At 35.0% G+C, this 23,313-nt stretch overlaps 1 protein-coding gene across 3 annotated transcripts in view; it reads right to left on the bottom strand.

Annotated features, from left to right (window-relative positions):
- Positions 1 to 302: 302 nt before the first annotated feature.
- The window catches only part of LOC138696384 (uncharacterized), a 485,809-nt gene continuing 462,798 nt past the window's right edge, over positions 303 to 23,313 (bottom strand). For all 3 annotated transcript variants that reach the window (XM_069821275.1, XM_069821276.1, XM_069821277.1), the window contains one exon: positions 303 to 22,527. In XM_069821275.1, the coding sequence (XP_069677376.1) occupies positions 21,934 to 22,527 (594 nt within the window). In that variant the 3' untranslated portion in view covers positions 303 to 21,933. The remainder of the gene's footprint in view (positions 22,528 to 23,313) is intronic.

Below are 23,313 nucleotides of genomic sequence, written 5' to 3'. Positions count from 1 at the left end.
CACTTATATCAAATAATAAAGTTCATTAAATAAATGAGATTTCTGTGGAAAGTACAGTGTGTACATGACGAATCATTACAGAAGAGAATGTATTTTGCAAGGAATTGTAGGGCAATTAGTGAGAAGGAAGTATTAGACACCATTATTTTGGGGAAAATTGTATTTAATTAGATGTCAGTTATGGTATACTCTGCCTTCAGTCCCATGTACGGGCAATTATAAGTCTGACTGAGATAATAACTCTAAGAAAACATATTTGAATAACAGTTTCTAAAGTATATGAGATTAAAACAATAACAAAATGCATTTTAACTTACATTATTTTAATTGAACTATGTGCATTGTTAGGACATAATTATTACACTACTCTTACATCAGAAATTATTGTGTACTGTTTCCTGTAATGGGCGGTTACATTTAACTTGAATATACGGAAACAAATCTCGAGAGGTACAATAAGTGAAATTATGGTAAAAATAAACATGTATAAAACATGACTTCGATATGTCGGTTTCAATGTAATAGAAGGGCCTAAAATTACAATACTCTAATTGGCAATCCGTGAAAAGAGCCACTATTGAAATAGTTGGCAGTCTTATAAATATTACATCAGTTTTGCAAAACACGATCCTCGAAAACATCTTCCACTAGGTAAATTTTCTCTCTTCTATTTACCATAACGTAATCAAGGAGCATGGTTGTTCCACTTTCGCGGTTTTCTTTGGAAAGTCACAGGAGAGCCAAGATGCTTGCTAGAATATATAATATCTTGCTTGCATGATAATAATTTAGGAACTTTTCTTTGATGATTTGGTCATGTGATAGCATTTTCATGAGGGAATGGTAAGGTATAAATTACAAACATATTGGCTTGTGCACAAGTGCTTAAAATTTACAAAATGGTCTTGGCTCTCCCTGACAAGAAATAATGACATAAGACATCAAAATGTAATGTTTTTAATGTAATGAAAATGAAATACTCGGGTTATCACCGTAAGTACAATGAAATCTCCGTGCTTGCAATATCACTGAAATGAAACCATGCTCGTTAGATTCAACAATTTACCATTACTGGTAATCATGCGGTTTTGTCATCAGTCTTTGATTTGGTCTCTTTTTATATGTAGATATGTACCACACACAGGATATGTTACAGAACTGCTGACAACTCACACTTTTACAATTGACAACATGCAAATTCCACTCAAGTTTTCTGGGCCCCCTTAATCAGTATACAATTTAGTGCCATACATACAGAATCTACTGACGTTACAACGCAATCTTTGTATTACACTATAATCAGCACATTCTCTCAAATTTGCTTCAGTAACAATTACAATAATTCCAATTAGTCCATTGTTATATCAACCAAAAGAGCCAATATACCAGTAGTGTTGTCTACGTTATTATACACACTGTATTACTATTATAGTGCATATAGTATAATAAGGTAGACAACGAATGAGAAAAAGAAAAAAAATCAATTGAAATACGTAATGGAGCTATCTTCATTTGCCTTCAAAACTATTATTAAAAGTTTATAATATCCACATGACTTTGTTTACGAGGAATTTACTAGACATCTGCATTGTTTTAATAGGTAAAGATTTATGAGTATAAACTTTCTAGCATGCTGCTCAACATAGCAAATAGAATATGAAGTTGCTAGCTCTAAAAATTGCTATTAAAACCAGTACGATGACGTTACTTATTATTCAACCTTTTAATTTCATCTGGTGTGAAAATTACTATTTCATATCTTGTCCAGCACTGGAATGGATAAAAATAAATTAAAAATTAATGAAGTGTACAATATACATATAACATCACTGTACATCATATTACTGTAGTATAACTGCATTTTGGGTAACAATACTAATCAACGAAAATTTGCTTGAACTCTCAGACATCTATTCATCTGTTTCAAGATTGGGATTTATGTTTTCGGAAGAACTAACATATAAAGTTATGACATGGATTATTACTGCATAATGTAAATTATAATTTCTATTATAAACAAATGTCAAAGGATAATCTACTTTACTAAGAGTTGATAAAAATCTCCAGAGAATACCAAATCTATTTTAATAGTTCACGCAATTCAGTATTCCATTTAAAATAGCTTATTTAATTATATTACTTTTCAATTTAGTTATAGAAATAATATAGTGAACTAACACGATCATGTACCAGATTATTTCCATGCCACATTAATATATTAGCTCTTTGAAGAGAAACTGAATTGGAACATCTAGGCATCGCTGCTGTCATGTTTCTATGGACAAACATCGAAGCTTAAAAACTTTAAGAAGTGCACGTCATAGTTGAAGAAGGTTGAGTGGCTGTGGAATTTGTCACCGAAATTAAATTACATCACTTGAGACTTCTGGAACTGTCATACAGCAGCATTCATTCGAAATAAAAAAAAAAAAAATAAAAAGATTACTTTATTATAGTATTTATCAAAATACATAAACACTCTACAGATATGTTATATATATTTAAACTACGACTAATCCAGACTTGCTGTCATTATTTGACAATGGCTTTTATATATCTCTGTTGGTATCAAGAATGCATACCGTATTACAGTTTTTCCTCATTGTGAACCATGCCATGAAACACATAGTCGATCCACAGTTTCTAGGATATGAAGATCAGCTGGGGGAAAAAACTGTTCTCCAATCTGTCCACTATGAAATAATGGTATTGTGTTATTAACCTAAGAAGAGAAACCACACAAAGTCTATTTTATTAAAAACGAATTCTGTGTTAAAGTTTAGTTTTGCAACTTTAATGTTCAATTCTTTATGTAGGGTATTTTAAAGTCTAATTTATTATTTATCTTTAATTTATTACTAAATAGAAAGTTACTAGTCAGAATTGTTGAATCTGTAGAGCGGCTGGTTATGGACTGGATGGGTACAGGTCAATTCCAGGTTGAGCCAAAAGATTTCTCTCTTCGCTATAGCTTCTAAAATAGTTTCGAAGCCTGCCCAGTCTCCTATAAAATAAGCATCGAGAATTATTTCCCAGATTTAAGGTGGTCAAAGCAAAACATTAACCACCCATCTCTCTCATGTTTCAAAGTCAACTTTCTGTATCCAGTATCTTTTAATATATGAGAATACTCAGGAATACATCTTGTTTTTGTAGTTCGGTTTGATTGCATTGTAATAGATTAGAGAAGATATTGGTATAATTTGCATTCATTGGAAAGAAAGTGACGGGGGATTCACAGAATCATATTATTTTATTTTGATACTGAAAGATGTTTCCAATATATAAACATTTGTATATGAAATAGGCTATTATACTTCTATGCACATTGCGGCATCTAGTGGAGTCTTTTTGAACTTCGTGTTACTGGTAGGTATGCTAAAAAATGTTAGATTTTCTCATCAATACCTCTAACAAGGACGTATTCACGTCAAAAAGTTTATTTTTTCATTTGAAAACTACTTAAATATTTATACAGTATTAGTACAGTACCGTACCATACACTCAAAGAATAATCACAAATCCACTGTTGATTTGTATGGAATATAATGTACTGATATGGTACCGGTACCTAGTATAGGCAGGATACATAGATAAAGTGTATAAGATAGGGTACATAGTCCTATCTAAGTATTTAAAGACAAAGTTTCTGTAGAATAACTTGAAAACATAATAGAAACATGACGTGGTTTTTAATTATTTGATTACTGTTAACCAAGCAGACAAATGCTTCAAGAATGTGGCATATCCAGATATCAGATCGATAAAAGGAAGTATGGAAACTGTAGAATATTTTAATAAGTGACACTCAAACAACGTGCAAGATTTATTGCCCCAGAACAGCTGAGATTCCCTGCCTTCCCTGCGGAGCTGACAGAAGGAAGACTGGAAATTTACCTCTGTGCTATAGCAACATGGCGGCTAGAGTAGTAAGTAATGAAAGTCGCTACTCTCCAATATTTGCTCAGAAAAGATGTGAAAACGTAGGCAAGAGATGAAAATCATGCGTATTCCTGGAGGGAGAAAAGAAAAGAAGTGAAGCTCAGGTCAGTGTGGAAAATTATAAGAATGCTTCAAGATGACGCAAAATCGAAAACTTACGCCACACTACTAACTGAGCTTCTCTGTGTTGAACAGTGAAGATACAGAAAAGACAGAAATGGTGAGAAGACCGGAGAAAAAAGTAGGCCTAAACGGAAAATACTGGCAAACAGGAAAAAAACACAATGTCATCATAACTGGAGATAGCCATGCCAGAGGAATGCATCTGATCTTCTACAGATTATCGATGATAGTGAAGTGTGTACGTTCTTTTATGCAGCCAGGAGCATCATTGAAGGAAATAATCAAAATAGCAGAATAGGAAATTAAAACACTGACAAGAAGCGAGTAGTGACAATATGGAGGGGAGTAATTGATATTAGCAAGAACAATACAGTAAGAAGATGGACAAAAGTGTTTAAAAGACTTTGTCGAAAAAATCGTCAGGTAAATGTAGTGATAATGCGTGTGCCTGACAGACACAACCTAAATAGTAACTAGCATATCAGACAAGAAATAAGTATTCAATAGGAAACTTAAAATACGAAAGAAACTGTATGACCATGTTAACGTTGTAAATTTTTTGTTTGAAAGATCACATTTCACCAAACAACAGACTAAGCTTACTGGTATCTAAACTACACAGGGAAGGAGTTAATGGCAAAGAAAATTGTTAAAGAAATTGAGACTTAATACTGGATTTAAGATAGTTTAAGTGGAAAAACTAACATTTTCGAATAGGGGTTAGAAATTATGGCTGGATTACCGAAGGGATAAAGATCTCTAGTAGAAAAACCGGTTCAATAGGAATCAATCAATCTTCTTAATGTATCCAGCTGTTTGCTGACAATATAAAGTCCACTATAGTCCACTGTAGTCTATTCAGTTGTTTTTCATGAGAAATGAGGGGTATTTTGATGCCTGTTGCTAGTAGCCAGAGTTGAGGTGTAGTCAATATATACTGCAGGGCTGTGTCTTCTGCAACTGGTACTGATGATTTTAATTTACTTCTTTTGTGGTTTATGGATGGACAGTATAGAAGAATGTAACCTGGTAAAGTGTGAATTCGACATAAAGCAGTAAAATAAGTGGACAACTTCAAATGCTTGGGGTGTACCATAAGCAGTAACATGAGCTGCTGCCAGGAAGTCAAAAGGAGAATAGCAATGGCCAAGGAAGCTTTTAATACCAGGTGGACGAGACGAAATGCTACCGAAGCTACAGAAAACTAGTCGCTGGAGTGCCACTACCTGTTCCCGGGTTTATGGCCCTGTTATTCTCGGACTATATCCCGCGCAAAATACATATGAATTAGTTCGCAAGATCTAATTGAATGGTTAACAGAAATATAGCAATAATTCATAATTTTTTAAACCGTTCTTGTGCGTAATAATGAGTCCGCCAATTTACTCAGACGTGTGCAACAATCAAGAGAATATTCTCGGACTACCAGATCCTGCGCAACAAAATATTGCAGAAAGCAGTTTTCAGTTTTGTGCTGAGTGCCGAGTGTGTAAGTTGTGTCATGAGGTACAGTACAGAAATGAAGAGACACGACTATGCTCCTTTTCGAGTGACTTAATTCATTGAGGGCGCGGCTTTCTAGCCATACAGAACAAGACGAGCCATTCACGCATATGCAACGATGTATGGTTGTTTTGTTAAGACTCAGTGCTGTCAGTGGTGGTAATTTAATACGTGTCCAGACAAAATACTGTAGGCCTACCGACGAAGAAGATGGGACATGTGAACTAAGCCACATGAAAAACATTATAGAAGCATTTGAAATGTGAATATGGAAAAGAACAGAGCATGTGAAATGGACAAACAGAATAAGAAATTAAATTGTGCTAGAAAGAGTGGGTGAAAAAAGAATAATGCTGAAACTGATTCTGGAGAGAAAAATAAATTGGCTGGATCACTGAAGGATGGACTGGAAGGAATGGTGAAAGGAAGAAAAGTTCGGGGCAGAAGAAGATATCAGATGATAGACATTATTAAGATATATGGATTGTATGCGAAGACTAAGAGGAAGGGAAGATTGGAGAATGCTGGGTTTGCAGTGAAAAACCTGCTCTTGGGCAGAAAACTATGAATTAATGAAATAAGAGGTGTTGCAAACTCTTGGTTTGAATCATATCTAATAGGAAAAACAAATCATTTGGCACTGCCCATCAAACATTAAGGAACAGGATATTTACATTATCACCAAAGGAAATGACACAAGGTATTCCACAAGAAGCAGTCGTCGGCCCCATTATTTTTCTACTTTATATAAATGATCTCCCCACAATTAGTCAGGAAGCTGATGTACTGTATGCAGATAACACCAATATTCTGCTAAAGGGAGAAACTGAAGAAATCATACAAAAAAGAGTGGATATAATAATGAGAGATTTGACAAATTGGTCTGATGGAAATAAATTAATCATAAACAAGGAAAAAACATAGCATTGTCCTTGGACAGTCAACAGAACAGAAACTCAGCAAAACCAGAAATAATGTGCAAAAATATAGAGGTGCCCTAAAACGGGCACAAAATTCTTAGGTGTCCACATTATATAAAATATTAAATAGAGTACTCATATTCAATAACTGGCTTTTAAATTAAGTTTAGTTTGTTGCATTATATGCTGCCTTAGAGAAACAGTCAGTCAACAAGTGTTAAAAAACATATATTACACACATTTATAATTTCATTTGAAATACAGAGTGATATTTTGGGGTGGAAACTCAGAAAGCCAGGCAGAATTTCAAATTAAAAAAGAGAAATTAGAGCAATATGTGGGGCTAGTAGAGAAACATCATGCAGATCTTTATTACAAAAGCTTGATCTGCTCCTACTTACCTGCAACTATATCGAAGAATTGATAACATTCATAAAATGTCACGAGGAAATCTAACAATTCAGAATTATATGCTTACAGTACACGACAGAAGCATGACCCACATATATAATACTGTAGAACAGAAATTGGCAAGAGTAGTGTAATTAATTCTGATACCGGATTATATAACAGACTCCCACAACAGATTAAAAAATAAAAAACATTTGACAAATTCAAACAAGATGTAAGATTCTTTCTACAGTTACAGTACATACCTTTTCTACAGTAAGTGAATAAATGTGTAAGACTAGTTATAATCAAAATATAGTTATCTAAATTTCATGATAGATTCCAAGCTATGTCCATGTAATGCCTTGTAAAATGACATTATTATTATTATTATTATTATTATTATTATTATTATTATTATTATTATTATTATTTTAACAGGAATTATTCATAAATAATGGTTTTCCTTCACCCAAACTTAATTTTAGTTCTCCATAAATCTCTGTCTGCCATATCTTTCTCTCCAAGCCCACGATTGTGGATGCTTTTCTTTACTCTGTCAATTCATTTTTCTTTTGGTCTTCCTTTTCGTCTGTTGCCTTCTGGATCCCAATTTAACATTTTCTTTGGTATTCTCTCTTCTGACATTCTCATAACATGTTTATTATTATTATTATTATTATTATTATTATTATTATTATTATTATTATTATTATTATTATTATTATTATTCATAAGGATTCTTGTTTAAGTATAGGAATAGACGTAAAACAAATATATGCATTAGTAGTCTTTATTATTATTATTATTATTATTATTATTATTATTATTATTATTGTTGTTGTTGTTGTTATTATTATGTTTGTAGTCTTAATTAGTCTAGGTCTTCATACTAAGTGATGTGTCTGATATCAATGTAAATTGATTCAAAGAATGAAAATAAATCTAATCTAATAAAGATTTGTTCTTTTTTGGAAAGGAGATTAATATTTTCCCGCAGATCTTGCATTCAAGATAGTTTATAGATCGGAACCCTATGAAAGGAGTGAGGAATATTCGAACTTTTGCTTAAGTGAGCATATACATTCTGCGCCACGACACCAACTGGGATATGATTTCAGCACCAGTTCCTCTGCCACAGCAAAATCACTGTATGAAAAATGTCTTTCTAAAATCCAACTTGCATTTTTAGTTAAACATTAGTGAAAGCTCACAAAACAGTGCTGCCAGTTGTTGAGGATATACCATTTCAATCATTCATGCTAATCTTTTGTGAATTCGTGTAAGAATTTGTAAAGAAAATATCTGAAGTAACTTGCAACTCTATGTTCCGAGTAGATATAGCTAGGGATTTATCCTGTTACAGTAATCGACTTTCTATGGTTTATTTATGCCTTTTCATTGCGTGGTTTCCCAATGAGTTGAAGGATAGCGTAATGTTCATCAAACAGATGGTGCACTGGTTTTCCTTACTGCAGACTTAAGTTCAAATCCTATTAAATTAAGCTGAAATTTGTGACAGAAAAGGATTGTGTTTATTTGGGATATTCCCTTCTATTGTCGGACCATCGGATCTATGCCCCTTCAGCGCTGTCGTCGTTCTTGGAAAAGTTAACGTCTCTACTCACCCCATTCCACCCGTTTCTTTCCCACTACGTCAAACAGCAGACCACGAACCTTGCCGAATAGGGATGTTGCCAAACTTCCGTCAAACAGTGTCATGTCTCTTGAATATTGCTTATAATAATGTAAGGTTAATTATTACTTATTCATAATTTAATTTAAGTAGGTCTAATGACGCTGATTGACTTATGGAAAATGCTATTACTTGCTTAATAATATTTCTTTCACCACTCCGTACTACAGTATCATGTTGAGTTGACAACACTGGACTGCAAGTGTAAATAAACTGTCCCGCAACAAGGCTAAAAATTGTGAGTAGTGGGGGAGAGAAAGAGAGAGGGATAGAAAAAAGAGAAATAGGAATACAGGGAGAGAAATTAATTGCCGAGGCTGAAAAGGAATTAAGGTTCAGTTCGCATATCTTACGGGGGCACAGATCCGATGGTCGGACTATACTGTACAATTGCATCTGTTCTTCTAAGCATCTTATTATCATCCCATAAGAAAGCGCAAGACTCTGCAGTCAGAGCTGGATTATATCTTCCATAATATATCTGACCAGCTACGTGAACTAAACACAGAGTTAGAGAAAAAGAGAGTTGGGATTTTGTATGTAGCATGAGACAATATTAAAATAAACTGGAAGTAATATGACATTAAGACTTTTAACTTCTAAAAGTCTTTGAAGAATTAGAAGGTATGATAATAAAATTAGTAACTTTCTTATATGTAATGGTTCACGATTTACAAACTTTTTTTCTCGCCTAGTTTTTAAAGTCGGCAGCCTCAATTAACAAGCCATCACTGAGAACTGAAATCTTGCTTACCTTGCTCAGAATTCCATTTGAACTTCAGTTCGCAGAACACAAAAGAGCTGAGACGTGCAGTATGGACAGACAGCACACAGACAAAGTGAAGAAGTCAAAGAGTTAGAGCACTACAGCACTAAGAGGAACACCAACGTCTGAGTAGAGTAACGCTAGTGCAACACGAATGAAGAACCGGTAACACCTCTATAAATAACATATCACTTGGTTCTCCATAGCTGCTATCAAATCTCATTATAATTATATTAATATAACTATCAATATGGCAAATATCTACTGTCTCAACAATCATTCAGTTAAACTCTGCAAGCCAACAAACCAGAGCCTCATTCAACTCTATTTTTTTTTCATCACAGGTACCAGAGTCCCTTCTCGATAAAAGTGAAAGTTTAGCGGATTCTATATAATACTTCTTTGGACTGTTACATGCATTAGTGCATAAGTGTGTTTGTTTGGGTGCGAGAATGTGCAAATGTATTGCAGGTGGTATAAAACTCGGTTTGATGCAATGTTCACATATTTACTCTATAGCCAACTGCTGCTGCCGATAACTTGATAAGCATTGTGTTTTGTGATGATCACAGAAACCTGTGTTTTTCTGCATTACAGAGTTTATCTTATTACTTTATCTACCAATACCCTTGAACTTCTGAGTTAATAATATGGACTGTGAATGACAGAGAATGTGGAATAATGGGAGAAACTCAGTCCCATGGCTTTGTCCACTACAAATTTCTAAGGAAATGTCCGGAATCAAACTGCAGTTTCTTTTATGACATGTTGTCAGCCAAAAGAGCTACAGTTGGGCCTAACACAATGAAAGTAACACGCTCGTCATGAAACTGGCAGACGAAACAAAATTTTAGAGAAAATCATTCTACAGTTGCTTTGCCCTGCCCACCATTCTCTCAGGGTTTCCCTCCCTCCAGTTTGAGGACCCATCCACTATCCAGCCAAGCATATCCAGCAGCTTATCGATTTGTTGTGCTTGCCTGCACATATTCTACCTTTCTTTCCTACTTTGTTCTTCAAAGCCTTTTTAGTATCTATGAGACATTGGCCTGCAGACATTTCTCCGTCAAGTAGAGAACTGTGTGGGAAATAGCTGGTTGGTGAATTTTGCCTGAATCCACTCGGTTCTCTTTTATGTGTCATAAATCTACAACACAGGCCCCAGAGTCCCTTCCTTTCTTCGAAGAAATTCTTATTGGCCATTAAAATGCATATCGTGGCTGGCCTTGAACTTGCGAATCTCAGATCTAAAAGCATAGTAATGCTCGGCCAACAATGAGGGCATCTCACACTGAATCCTGATCTCTCATGTGAGGAACTATTAATTAGCTGGGGTACTTACAGCTTGGTCACATTACTCTCCTTGGTAAAAAAACATATCTATGGTGAAAAACAAAGAAGCTCTGTGATGCAGAAAATCCCAGACAACTGAAATCTGTACGGAAGTGGCTATATAAATTTAAGCCAACATTGAGCTTGCTTCTGAAGCCATTAAACTGACGGCTCATTAATAAATGATAACGGGATAGCATGGCAATATTGATCATTGTTGAAATGACTAGTGAAAACCCGTAGATATCAAATGTGGTGTTTTCAGCTGCTATAGAATGATTAAATTTAATTATTGCTTCAAATAATCACGATATTTATACATGATCTAGCGTTAGTGACCAAAGAAAGATTATATTCTGCATATGTAATAGTATAATATATTACATTATTATTAATATTAAATGAAATGATTTGTTTATTAAGAGTCGTGGTCATGAGAAATGATACTGACATTGTCACCAAAATGCACTGTAGTGCGACAGACATGAATACACGATATTTTTCTGTCTTCAAACAATTTTTTGTTTCATAACTTATGGCTGTGTAACAGATACACAAGGGAGAATGAATTTCTTTATATATTTTCTCAGTAAATGACACGTACTGATAAGTCTGCATGAGCTATAACATAGAGTAAACATGGAGATATTGTTCAACAGGGTCTTCCATTAGGAATGCGACTGGAGCCTGCAGTCCACATAGTCTTTCCATGTTATATCGCGGCTCCCTTTCATTGGTAACTCAAGTCCAGTTGCATTCCTAACAGAAGACTCTGGACTTTTAAAAGTGAGAAATTTTGAAATAGCTGCAAACACTGCATTTGTGGTGTAATTTCTTGGTATAAAAGCAGTGTTTTGGAGGATACTTCACAACATTTAGGATCTCCTTACTGATTCTATTTTTACCAGTCATATCTATTACAATTACCACATAGGGCAATGGCCTTCTGAGTTGGATTTACAACATAATGTATACAGCACTACCAACTTTTATATCTTGGTAAGATTATTTCCTCAAGATGTAATTAAAAAAAAATTTTCTTAACTGTCTGTATAATTTGGCTCAAGGCGATCCTATATTTGTATATTACCTGTATGCATGTCATTCTCCTACGAGATTTCACATGTCTAGCTCACATTTTACTATATTATGGTACATACCAAGTATATACATAACCGCGGATGCTGGCACAAATTTTACCAATAATAAATCAAAATTACCAAATCAAATTCCCCTCATCGTGCAGTTCCAGTACCATAATCGTGTATAACAGAAATTAAAGTTATTTTTAAACCCGTCTATTAACAGGGTTAAAATTACAAGCTATTATTTAGAAAAATTACGAAAGTTCAAAATCTTCTTAAATCTGTGTTTAAGAACTGTGAAGTATCACTCTTAAAGTTATATAAAAACTATTTCAGAACAGAAAGAGTAGAACAAAACTTGTTTATGTAAAAAAAAAAAACTGTAAGTTATTACTCTGTAAAAACAATTATTTATCAATGAATTAAATACTATTATAGTCACAATCATGCCATGGTATGAAAGAAAAATTTCATAACCTGGAGCGGGAATCGAACCTGCGACTTCCTGTTCTCCGGTCAGGCGCTCTACCACTGAGCTATCGAGTTCGTCTCACGCCAAAGGCTCGGAATTATCCTTTCATACTGACGACTCTGTTATAGAGTACTGTCCATAGTGTCTGATCTAGTCAGCACTGCTTATGGGTGGAAAGAAACTTTACAAATGTAATCTTCATCTTACGATGTTTGGATGACGTATATACGTCCGTTGATGTGACAGTGCTGACTAAGATCAGACGCTATGGACAGTACTCTATAACAGAGTCGCCAGTATGAAAGGATAATTCCGAGCCTTTGGCGTGAGACGAACTCAATAGCTCAGTGGTAGAGCACCTGACCGGAGAACAGGAAGTCGCAGGTTCGATTCCCGCTCAAGGTTGTGAAATTTTTCTTTCATACCATGGCATGATTGTGACTATAATAGTATTTAATTCATTAATATGTCACATCAACGGACGTATATACGTCATCCAAACATCGTAAGATGAAGATTACATTTGTAAAGTTTCTTTCCACCCATACGCAGTGCTGACTAAGATCAGACGCTATGGACAGTACTCTATAACAGAGTCGCCAGTATGAAAGGATAATTCCGAGCCTTTGGCGTGAGACGAACTCGATAGCTCAGTGGTAGAGTGCCTGACCGGAGAACAGGAAGTCGCAGGTTTGATTCCCGCTCGAGGTTGTGAAATTTTTCTTTCATACCATGGCATGATTGTGACTATAATAGTATTTAATTTATTAATATGTCACATCAACGGACGTATATACGTCATCCAAACATCGTAAGATGAAGATTACAATTATTTATCGTAGACATGTCTGTCACAGAAAAGTGCACAAATAACAACATAGCTGAAAGCAAGCAAATAAATCACAATAGGTCCTGGATTTTCCAACGTTGATTCGTTTTGCTAAGTGTGAATTATACATTTAATCTTACATTTACTTGTAATATCTCATACAAGGAAGATGAACGAAATTAAATATAAAGTAAAGTATCATTCATCGAAAATTCCTTCATTAAGTGAGACTCATCACATTTACAGAATTTTACTGACATGTTTATTCGACCAAGTATAAATGTTAAAACCAACACAATGTGTGAAGTATTCTAGTAGAGTAAATGTGTTAACATTACTAATACTTAATCTATTTTGAGAATTAAAAAAAAAATGTTATTAATGGCAAGTGATGTTGATATTACAAGCTTTCATCATGGTTTGGGCGAGTCACACTGGAGTGAAAAGTCGTATGTCATAAAATGTTTTAAAATGGAGAACTGGCAAGTTGGAGGATTTAAGCATAAAATAATACCAATATAAGAGAGCTCTAAAAACTTAACCCTCACTTCTCTGGTGTGAGAACGTATGAGAAGAACTACAGGTTACTTATTGTAGTTTACACAACTTAGAAGAATTACAAAAGCAACTGGTTTTATAATTTATTCAAAATTACAGATTTAATTGGAAGCTTTCTATCAAAAGAAGAGGAAACTACACATATACTTATTTTTAAGAAATGGTAAAATACACACAAGGGGACGTAAGTTTAGACCAATTTAATGGATTGAAACCACAATTGGTGATTCCAAAGACAGTTCAGTACTTGTACTGTATTGTACAGCTGTACTGTAAATGTGAATATGCCTTTCCTCACCTAAAATTTTTACATTTTTTATGATTTTCAGAATATGAGACGTATTGTGGAACAAAATTTTCAGATGGTCAGATATGATGTGTACCGTATTTTGTATGGATATAAAAACCTGAGAAGTTTTTCATATTTATGAAATGATGTTATCAAAATAGCTCGATCAGCAATTCACAACGTGAACTGTCAGTTTTAATGACATTAATCAATCTTGTATGCATTACACAAATCGAAAAATACGAGTATATTAATGTAATATTGAAATTGAAGGAACAAATTTAACGCATTTGAATTGTAATGATTCATGATTCATTTATGAAATTTATTAAAATTATGCCTTATATTTCTCGATAAATATATATAAATTCTTTGTAAACAATAATTAGAAAATATTATACAACTCATAACCTGTGGCATTTAGTTTCCGAGATACAAGTCACCATCAAATGAAGCAACACATTTCTTAACAGGAGAGCCTAATATTTGTAGAGATGTCTTTAGGTTGTGATCGAACAGTCTGGAGTGCACACAAGAATGAGTGATATGCTCCAGATAAGTAGTTGAATGTGACACAGTTAGAAGGTTGGAATGGACGTGGAGGACTGGTCACATGGACTCCCAGTTTGCCATATGTAATTGCAATGAATTTTTTTTCTGTGATGGCACCTAAGAGGTATTCGTATGCAGTCCATTTTACGACTGTCGAAGATCTGGTGAAAAGGCTTGAAACAGCTGTAACACCAGCCATCACTGTCAACCTGTGACTATGTTTTCGAAAGAATTATGTGGAGATCACTTCTTTCTGCCTTCAAATGAAAGAGCTCACTTTGAACGCCTACTTAACGGCAAGGTATTCACAGTTTAAAAATTTGCTCCATTTGATGGATATTTATAAATTGAAAACTACAGCTCATTCAACATAAGTTGCTTAACGTTTTCATTTGCTGTTGATAAACAAGCTACTCAGGCCTTGTGCGCGAATTTGTAGGTACTCGCTCTGTATATACAATAACTAAGATAGAATATGTTTTTGTATATACTGGTATTTCTGAAATGTCCCTTGAAACTATGGCTCAGACAATCATTTATAGCAGGAAAAGTTCTCACAGATTCTGATCCTGATTATTAATACTGTTCCCCATTTGAGAACTTCGTTCTGTGTAAATGAAGCAGCAAAGATATAGATTCAGAATTACTGACATATAATTAAACTGTGGTCTGCGGACCCCTGGGCGTTCGAGAGTTAATAGTCAAGGGTCCGCAAATGAGTTTTCAAATTAAAATTTTATTTATATTATGAAAAATATAATAAAAATACCATGCAATACCAATTAATAATTTCGTTACATTAACTGACTGATCAAGGAATGCATTTCATTGCCAAGAAACGCAGGACATCAAAACCTTGATTTCTTCAGAACAGGATCACCTTGCGGAAATATCCAATCAATTTGCTTTCAGGCAGAATAACCTTTCTGACTTTTAGTTGTGCATGAGGACTATATACCCACAACTGGTAGAAAAATCTGTCACACTATTACGTCCTTTCTGTGCAACATATTTGTGAGAAAATAATTTTTCTAGCCTTACATACATTAAAAACAAGTACTGTATCATATTTAAAATGTTGTACTAGATATTGCACATCTAGTAGTAAGAAAACAGCACCATCTTTCCCATAACAAACAACAATAAATATATCAGAATTTTCGTGAAAGAATGTTGTAATCATAAATATTATTATTATTATTATTATTATTATTATTATTATTATTATTATTATTGATAGGGACTGATGGCGGGCTTATGTGAGGGTGGCAATGAACCTTCGGATTCCTTAAAAGCCATTTGTAAGTATTATTATTATTATTATTATTATTATTATTATTATTATTATTATTATTATTATTAACAAATCTAATATTTGTAAAGTGTATAAACTGAACTTGAGTTTCTAATAATTTGTATAGTGAAAAATAAAGAGATTTTAATACCGTTCATTAAAAGTTTTTTTTTTATTTGTATTAAGCAAAAGTATAAAAAGAATTGTTCCAGTCTTACATACATGAAAAACAAGTAGTACTGTATCATGTTTCAAACATTGTACAAGGTGGACCAGAAAAACGGGAGATTTTAAACCTCAGTCCTTTCCTGCTAAGCTCAGTTGGGTTTGGTTTGGTTGCAAATATTCTCGTCGTGTCCAGGAGTTATACTATTTAGTCAGGATGGAGATTTGGATGGTAGACAACGTGCATATGCAATCAATGCTTATTACAAATAGCGATAGTTTCCTGATTGCAAAGCACTTGTTTCAGCAGAATTACAATATCTGTCACAATGATCCACTGTCATCTGTGCATGCTATCGAAATATGGGTGAAAAATTCGAAGAGACTGGATCTATTCTAACGATAAACCTACAGAGAGAATAAGAAGTATGCGAACATCAGAGAATATCATTGCTGTAAGAACTGCATTTGAAGGAAGCCCTAAATGTTCCGCTGGACGTCATTCTGTTTTTCTTGGAGTATCGCATTTTAGTGTGCTGGATAAAGACTTAAATTCTATTCACAGAAAATCGAAATGTTCCGTGCATTACAGGAAGATAGATGTCCAGATGGCACTGGATCATTACGGTGGATATTGTAATGTTGCCAAAAAAAGCACTGTGCAGTCACGAAACTGTCGTCATTCGATGTGCACCACTGCAATTCTCCATCTTAACTAAATGGTATACACTTCTAAACACAACGAGAATGTTCACAGCCGAACTCAACCGAGGTTAGCCGGAAAAAGCCAAGGTTTAAAATCGCCCGTTTTTCTGACCCATCTTGTACTAGATATTGCACATCTAGTTGCAAAGAAACAGCATCATCCTTCCCACCTTCCCATAGCAAACAACAATAAATCATAATTTTCATGAAAGAATGTTGTAATTATAAAATAATAATAATAATAATAATAATAATAATAATAATAATAATAATAATAATAATAATAATAATAATCAGCATCATCATCATTATTAACAAATCTAATATTTGTAAAGTGTGTAAACTGAAATAATTTGTATAACGAAAAATTAAGAGATTTTAATACCGTATAGTAAAAGTAATTTCTTTTATTTGTATTGAACAAAAATATAAAAATATGCTAATGTAATATGGGTCTGGCAAAATGCACATCATACGAAAGGGATCGTCCAAGTTACAAAGTTTAAGAACATTGTACTAAGTTACGCAATAGTATGTTATATATATTTATACATACTTTTAATAACTTTGTCTAGAAATAAATATAGATAAAATGACTAATCCAAGAGAAGTATACGATTTTATCACCCATACCATGATGACAGCAAGTATTAAAACAATGGTAACATTGCCGTGTTGTTTCATGTCACCTGCATCTCTCGTGTGACGAAACAATACATCGAGACTATATAAACATATACAACAAGTGTAACTAATGACTAGGAAAACAAATTCCATCCAGTAAAAAATAAATCCAAAATTATACAAACAACAATTTTACCTATGTACTGTTATGTCACATTGTCAAAAAACGTATGTAGCAAACTTGGTGAATATATTTCTTCTTCTTCATCTTATTCTTTATATGTTGTTATAAATGAGGTTGTAATTTATGACTAAAATATTCTGTGATCTCTATAAAAGGATGGCAGTGGAAATAAATAGACTATGTAAAAAAATATATATAGACCTACATACATCATCAAGACCTAGACAGTCATCCGTCTCGAAAACAGTATATTTTACTTCAAATTATTTTTCTCTCTCACCACAGATAACTAGTTAACACTCTATCAGTAGTTGATTTTATTATATAATTTTTTTACTTCACAAAATAGTAAATACAAATAATTTATGGTCACATGTAACAACACCAGAAAGGAGTGATACCAAAACTGGAATATTTGCTGACTTTGTTTATGGTTAAGCCATTCTCCTTACACCTGTGCTACATAGCAATCGGACAGTAAATGTAAAATGGTTTGTGTGTTCGTCGAGTCACCAGAATAGAGCCACAAATGCATACGAGTACAAGAACAGAAATATGGAACATGTAATTAACGGCAGCACCAGCACTTGTAGTTAGGAGGAGGAGGGGACGGGCAGAACGTAATAGAGGAGAACAATCTCTCCTTTCTTATAATCTACATCAGTGAAATCATTATGGAGTTGATTACTATATCTTCTTCTTCTTTCTTTTATTCTTGGGGTGTTATAATGTCATATAGATGGTTTGGCCTTTCTCTGGACCAACATTAAACTCTCTCACATGGAAGGCCCCCCTAACATTGTGGTCAGCAGGATGCATGGCCACTATGGGATACCTAGGGTGGCTGAATGGTCAGATCTTCGGCATATCACTCAGATGGTTCGGGTTTGAGTCCTGGTCTAGCCTGGAATTTTTCATTTGAAAAAATCATAGTAAAACTTGTGACGGACAGATTATACAGGTTTTAAAATATGTAAATACATCTTTCTGTGCCCAATCTTCATAGAGTTTATTGAAATTTTCTTCTGCCATCTATTTCCATCTTTACAGTCACTATCCTGGTAATCCTCTTGCTTCCATCATACCAATAACATTCTCCAGTCTTCTTTTCTTTACAGTTGGAACTCATTCTAAACTTCTCTTTGGTAACCTATTTGCATCTATTCTTTTCGCATGTTCAAACCATTATACTTCTCTCTTCCAAAATATGGTATAGAAAGATATTATTTATTCCGTTCCAAAATACGGTATACGTTTGTTAAAGTACTCAGTAATATAATGTAATTTTAATACATCTTCTAGATAATGTACTTATTTGTTTGATAAATTAACATATGAAAAACTAGCAAATAAAGTACAAATGTGATCTTCATCTTGCGATGTTTGGTGACGTATACACGTCCGTTGATGTGACATATTAATGAATTTAAATACTATTATAGTCACAATCATGCCATGGTATGAAAAAAAAAATTTCACAACCTCGAGCGGGAATCGAACCTGTGACTTCCTGTTCTCCGGTCAGGCGCTCTACCACTGAAACAGAGTCGCCAGTATGGAAGGATAATTCCAAGCCTTTGGCGTGAGACGAACGCTATAGCTCAGTGGTAGAGTGCCTGACCGGAGAACAGGAAGTCGTAGGTTCGATTCCCGCTCAAGGTTGTGAAATTTTTCTTTCATACCATGGCATGATTGTGACTATAATAGTATTTAAATCCATTAATATGTCACATCAACGGACGTGTATACGTCACCAAACATCGCAAGATGAAGATTACATTTGTAAAAAGTTTCTTTCAACCCATAAGCAGTGCTGACTAGATCAGATGCTATGGACAGTACTCTATAACAGAGTCGCCAGTATGAAAGGATAATACCAAGCCTTTGGCATGAGACGAACTCGATAGCTCAGTGGTAGAGCGCCTGACCGGAGAACAGGAAGTCGTAGGTTCGATTCCCGCTCGAGGTTGTGAAATTTTTCTTTCATACCATGGCATGATTGTGACTATAATAGTATTTAAATTCACAAATAAAGTACGTTTCATCCTATGTAATGTCAAATTAATAAAAGAAAAAACAAACTTTGTTTTGAGAGAGGCAAATTAACACAAAACTGCAATAAATTATAACCCGTTTTTTTATGACTGTTGTGCCTTAGACGTTCTATTCAAAATTGTCTGGGTTGGTGTTACATTTTCTGCAACAGGAGTACTACAATGGGTGCCCATTTGATTTCTGTTCATAATGAACTATTTAAATATTATTGTTTGATGCACTACAGAAGACTAAAACATTCACAACTGGACTGTCTGATAGTCCCTTCACTACTGAACAATATATCACATCATGAAACATTTCGTGCGTGCATTCGCAATAATCAAACTTGTTTTGTTTGTTACTCTACCATATTTTGGAGCGGAGGGAGTAACTGTTTAGTTTCCACAAACTGTATAACAGAATTTTTGAAGTTAATCTTTTCTGTTATCGTATCATTTCTAATTCTATCTAGTTTACAGCATCATGTTGACCTGACCTTCTAAAGAATCCTTTTGTTGACTGAAATTTTTATTTTAATTTTGCATTCATAGTCCATGTTTCTGCACCATACATTACTAACATTTTCACTATGATTTATAAATATGTATTTTATTTTATTTAAATATTTTTTACCACAAAATTCCATCAAGCATTACTGTTACAGAACGACCCAAACAACTACTTATATTTAGTAATATTTTACAAAACTAGTTTGTGGTTTGCCAAGTCATCGCACTCTCCATAACCAGCATGTGAGAATGTATAAGCCTAATAGTCATGTTTATGCTTCAGTAGTTAGGGGATAATTACTCATCCAGTATAATGCAGTGTTTCCTGTTGCTTATGACCTCGTGACAATCTACAGTGAATTATAGAAACATGATTGCAAGGTTATAGTGGAAATGGAAGCATATAAGATCTATATTCATCGCTAATTTCAATTCCTGTCCAAAAGAGAATCACTAGCATGTAAAGCTATTCAAGTAACTGTAGCATTGTGTAAAGGTAGATATTTTAGGTAAATAATTAATTTACACTGTAACCCTTTAAATGACACTGTTCATGATAGATTTTCCAATACTAGTGCCAATATTGAGTTTGATACGTTACTTTGTGTAAGCCTGGAAAAATATGGAAATAAATTACTATCGCACAACAGAAAATGTATGTCTGGCATAGTTCAATGTAAAGTCAACTAAAGAATATGAGCGCAATTGATCGTGGAACTGATACTGTGTATTCACCAAATTGGCAGAAAGTGTTCGCTCATATTTCTATGGTGATCAATAAGCTGTTGCCGTAAATGCTGACGTTTCACATTTGACAGATATACCTTTTTCTGCAGTCGAAAATTACTACGATCTTAACATGCTGATAACAAGCAGTTACATCGACATACTAAAATGGGCCGCCAGTTTATTCGTCATATGGAAATTATTGCAATTCGCTCATTATAACAGACTAATTTAATCAGATGAATGAAATAAAGTTCTTACGTGAGTTGTTCCCTTCAAACCTTTTTCCACACAAAAGTACATCATCGAAGGACAGTAGTCACTCAGTCGTCTATCACTGAACAATGCTTACAATTTTTTTTACTATCAATGTTATCTCATGTCTAAGCATTTAGTCCTCTGTCTGTGTATTGTGGAGTTATGGTGATTTATGTTATATCATTTATCTGTCCATTACAACAGGAATTAGATTAAGTGGGGCAAGGAATACTACATTATTCCTTTTGTTTATGTTATGTTTTATTTAACGATACTTGCAACCGCCGAGGTTATATCATCATCACCGGTGTGCCAGAATTTTGTCCTGCAGGAGTTCTTTTACAGGCCAGTAAATCTACTGACAGGAGCCTGTCGCATTTAAGCACACTTAAATACCATCGACCTGGCCTGGGATCGAACCCGCAACCTCGGGCATAGAAGGCCAGTGCTATACCAACTGCACCAACCAGGCCAACTTATTCCTTTTGTACTGTCTCATTAGTTACCGATATGTTTCGAAACCGATTAATATTTAAAAAGTTTATCTGACAGTAACTGCTGCACCAGTAAAGTGAAGAATGTCATAATAGCAACGCAATCACAGAAAGGATGTCGTACACATTTTCATATTCTGGCGAACCGAGTTGCAGTGAAACCAAATGCATTTGTCTCTAGCTGCAAAATGAACTGAATATTCTGCTCTTATAATGACATCTACTGATCAAAGTCCGGAAAAAAAGCTGCTTCTTTTACGCTGCATAGCTAAGAGAGTTGCCAGGGAATGTAAACTAGCATTCTGGTTATGAATTTAAAAATTATCAGTACAGTCCAGTTTTTAGAAGATTGAGTAGGTCTTCAAGTAATGTATGTAGGTTTATGTAAAAACAGAAAAAATGTAATGATGACAGAAGAGAAATCATTTACACAATGACTTTGTACTTATTGTAACTGCAGATTCATCGTGTTGAGCGTCATCAGGGGGAGAAGACGCGGAGGCTCCTGAGCAGGGCAGCAAGTACACTGGCGAGTCCCTCGGCCCTCTGGAGCAGCACGGCCTCCTGCACATCGCGGTCCAGTGCAGAGGCCAAGGTCTCACGGAACACAACAGCCACGTCGCGCACCTTGAGCACCAGGTTGCGGGTGTGCAGTGGAGCTGTGGTGTGGGCAGTCATGTCCGCTGCGAGCTCGCTCAGCCGGTGCAGCAGCTGCAGACAGCTGGCCAGGTTGCTCGGCAGTTCGTGCCGTGTGCTGGCATCTGTCGCACTCTTCACCAGCAGCTTGGATGCCGTCACCAGTTGCCGCGCCTCGTTTGTAAGTGCCTCCTTTGAGGCCTGGAAGCGTGTCTCGTCCATATGGGCGCCTCCTCCTGCCGCTTGTGCCCTCGAGCACTGTGCTACCACCTGGTCGAGTCGCTCCAACAGCCCCACCATTGTCGCATCTGACTTGGAGCTCAGCACCTCCCTGCTATGCTGTGACGATGCTGGGACCTCCGAGAAGATGTGCCCATTCCTTAGCAGTGAGCCCCCATCTACCAAAACTTTCTGCTGAGCGGTCCTTCTCAGCACGTCCTGGAAACACGAAATCTCGCCGTTTCATTTTTGCGGCCTAAATTCATGAGAAGAGTCTCTTGATCTAGAGTCTCATTCCTGAAGGCTGAACTGTTTTGAAACTCTTAGATCACGTTTTTTGTGAGACAGTGAAATTCATCACTTAAAAGAACAATAGGCTAATGAACTCTGTTCCGTGGAACTATTATCACTTTAACACCAAGAAATAGGAGATCCTTGTGGTGAAGTGGGAATATTACTTGCCGACAGATCCAGAGGCTCAATTCCAGATGAAATAATGGATGTATAAAAGTGAGTAAAAGATCTTAGCATAATTTAATTCGAAAGAGAAACATCTATGGTCGCATACCTTACATTTAAAAAACCTCTTCGAAATGATAATCTACAAATGTTTGCTACCCCTGAAGCTAGATCTAGTGATTTTGAAGGTACAACATTTATGTTTAACATCACCGAAGCTTGGTATAAGTTCAATTGAAAAATAGAAGGGAAAAGAATATAACTCAAGCTCAACTGGTCCATCTGCCAGTATTTGGCAGTAGGCCATCCATCCAGGGTTACGTAGACGGACAGAAAGTTTATTACTTGTGGTGAAAGTAGTCCCTTTTTAGGAGATTCCTAAATTAAACATCTGGCTCTTCCGGTTGGAAATTTTGCTTTGGATTAATTACTATACTATGGGTTCTATCACATCTCGTGCCATCTCTTTCTTTGGACAAAATATCACATCACTCAGGTCTGTTGGCTCTCATACAGCCCAGATTTGGCTCTCTGTTACTTTTGAAT

Source organism: Periplaneta americana, chromosome 3 (genome assembly GCF_040183065.1).
Source record: "Periplaneta americana isolate PAMFEO1 chromosome 3, P.americana_PAMFEO1_priV1, whole genome shotgun sequence".
NCBI lineage: Eukaryota > Metazoa > Arthropoda > Insecta > Blattodea > Blattidae > Periplaneta > Periplaneta americana.
This window is presented reverse-complemented; position numbering and strand designations above follow the sequence as displayed.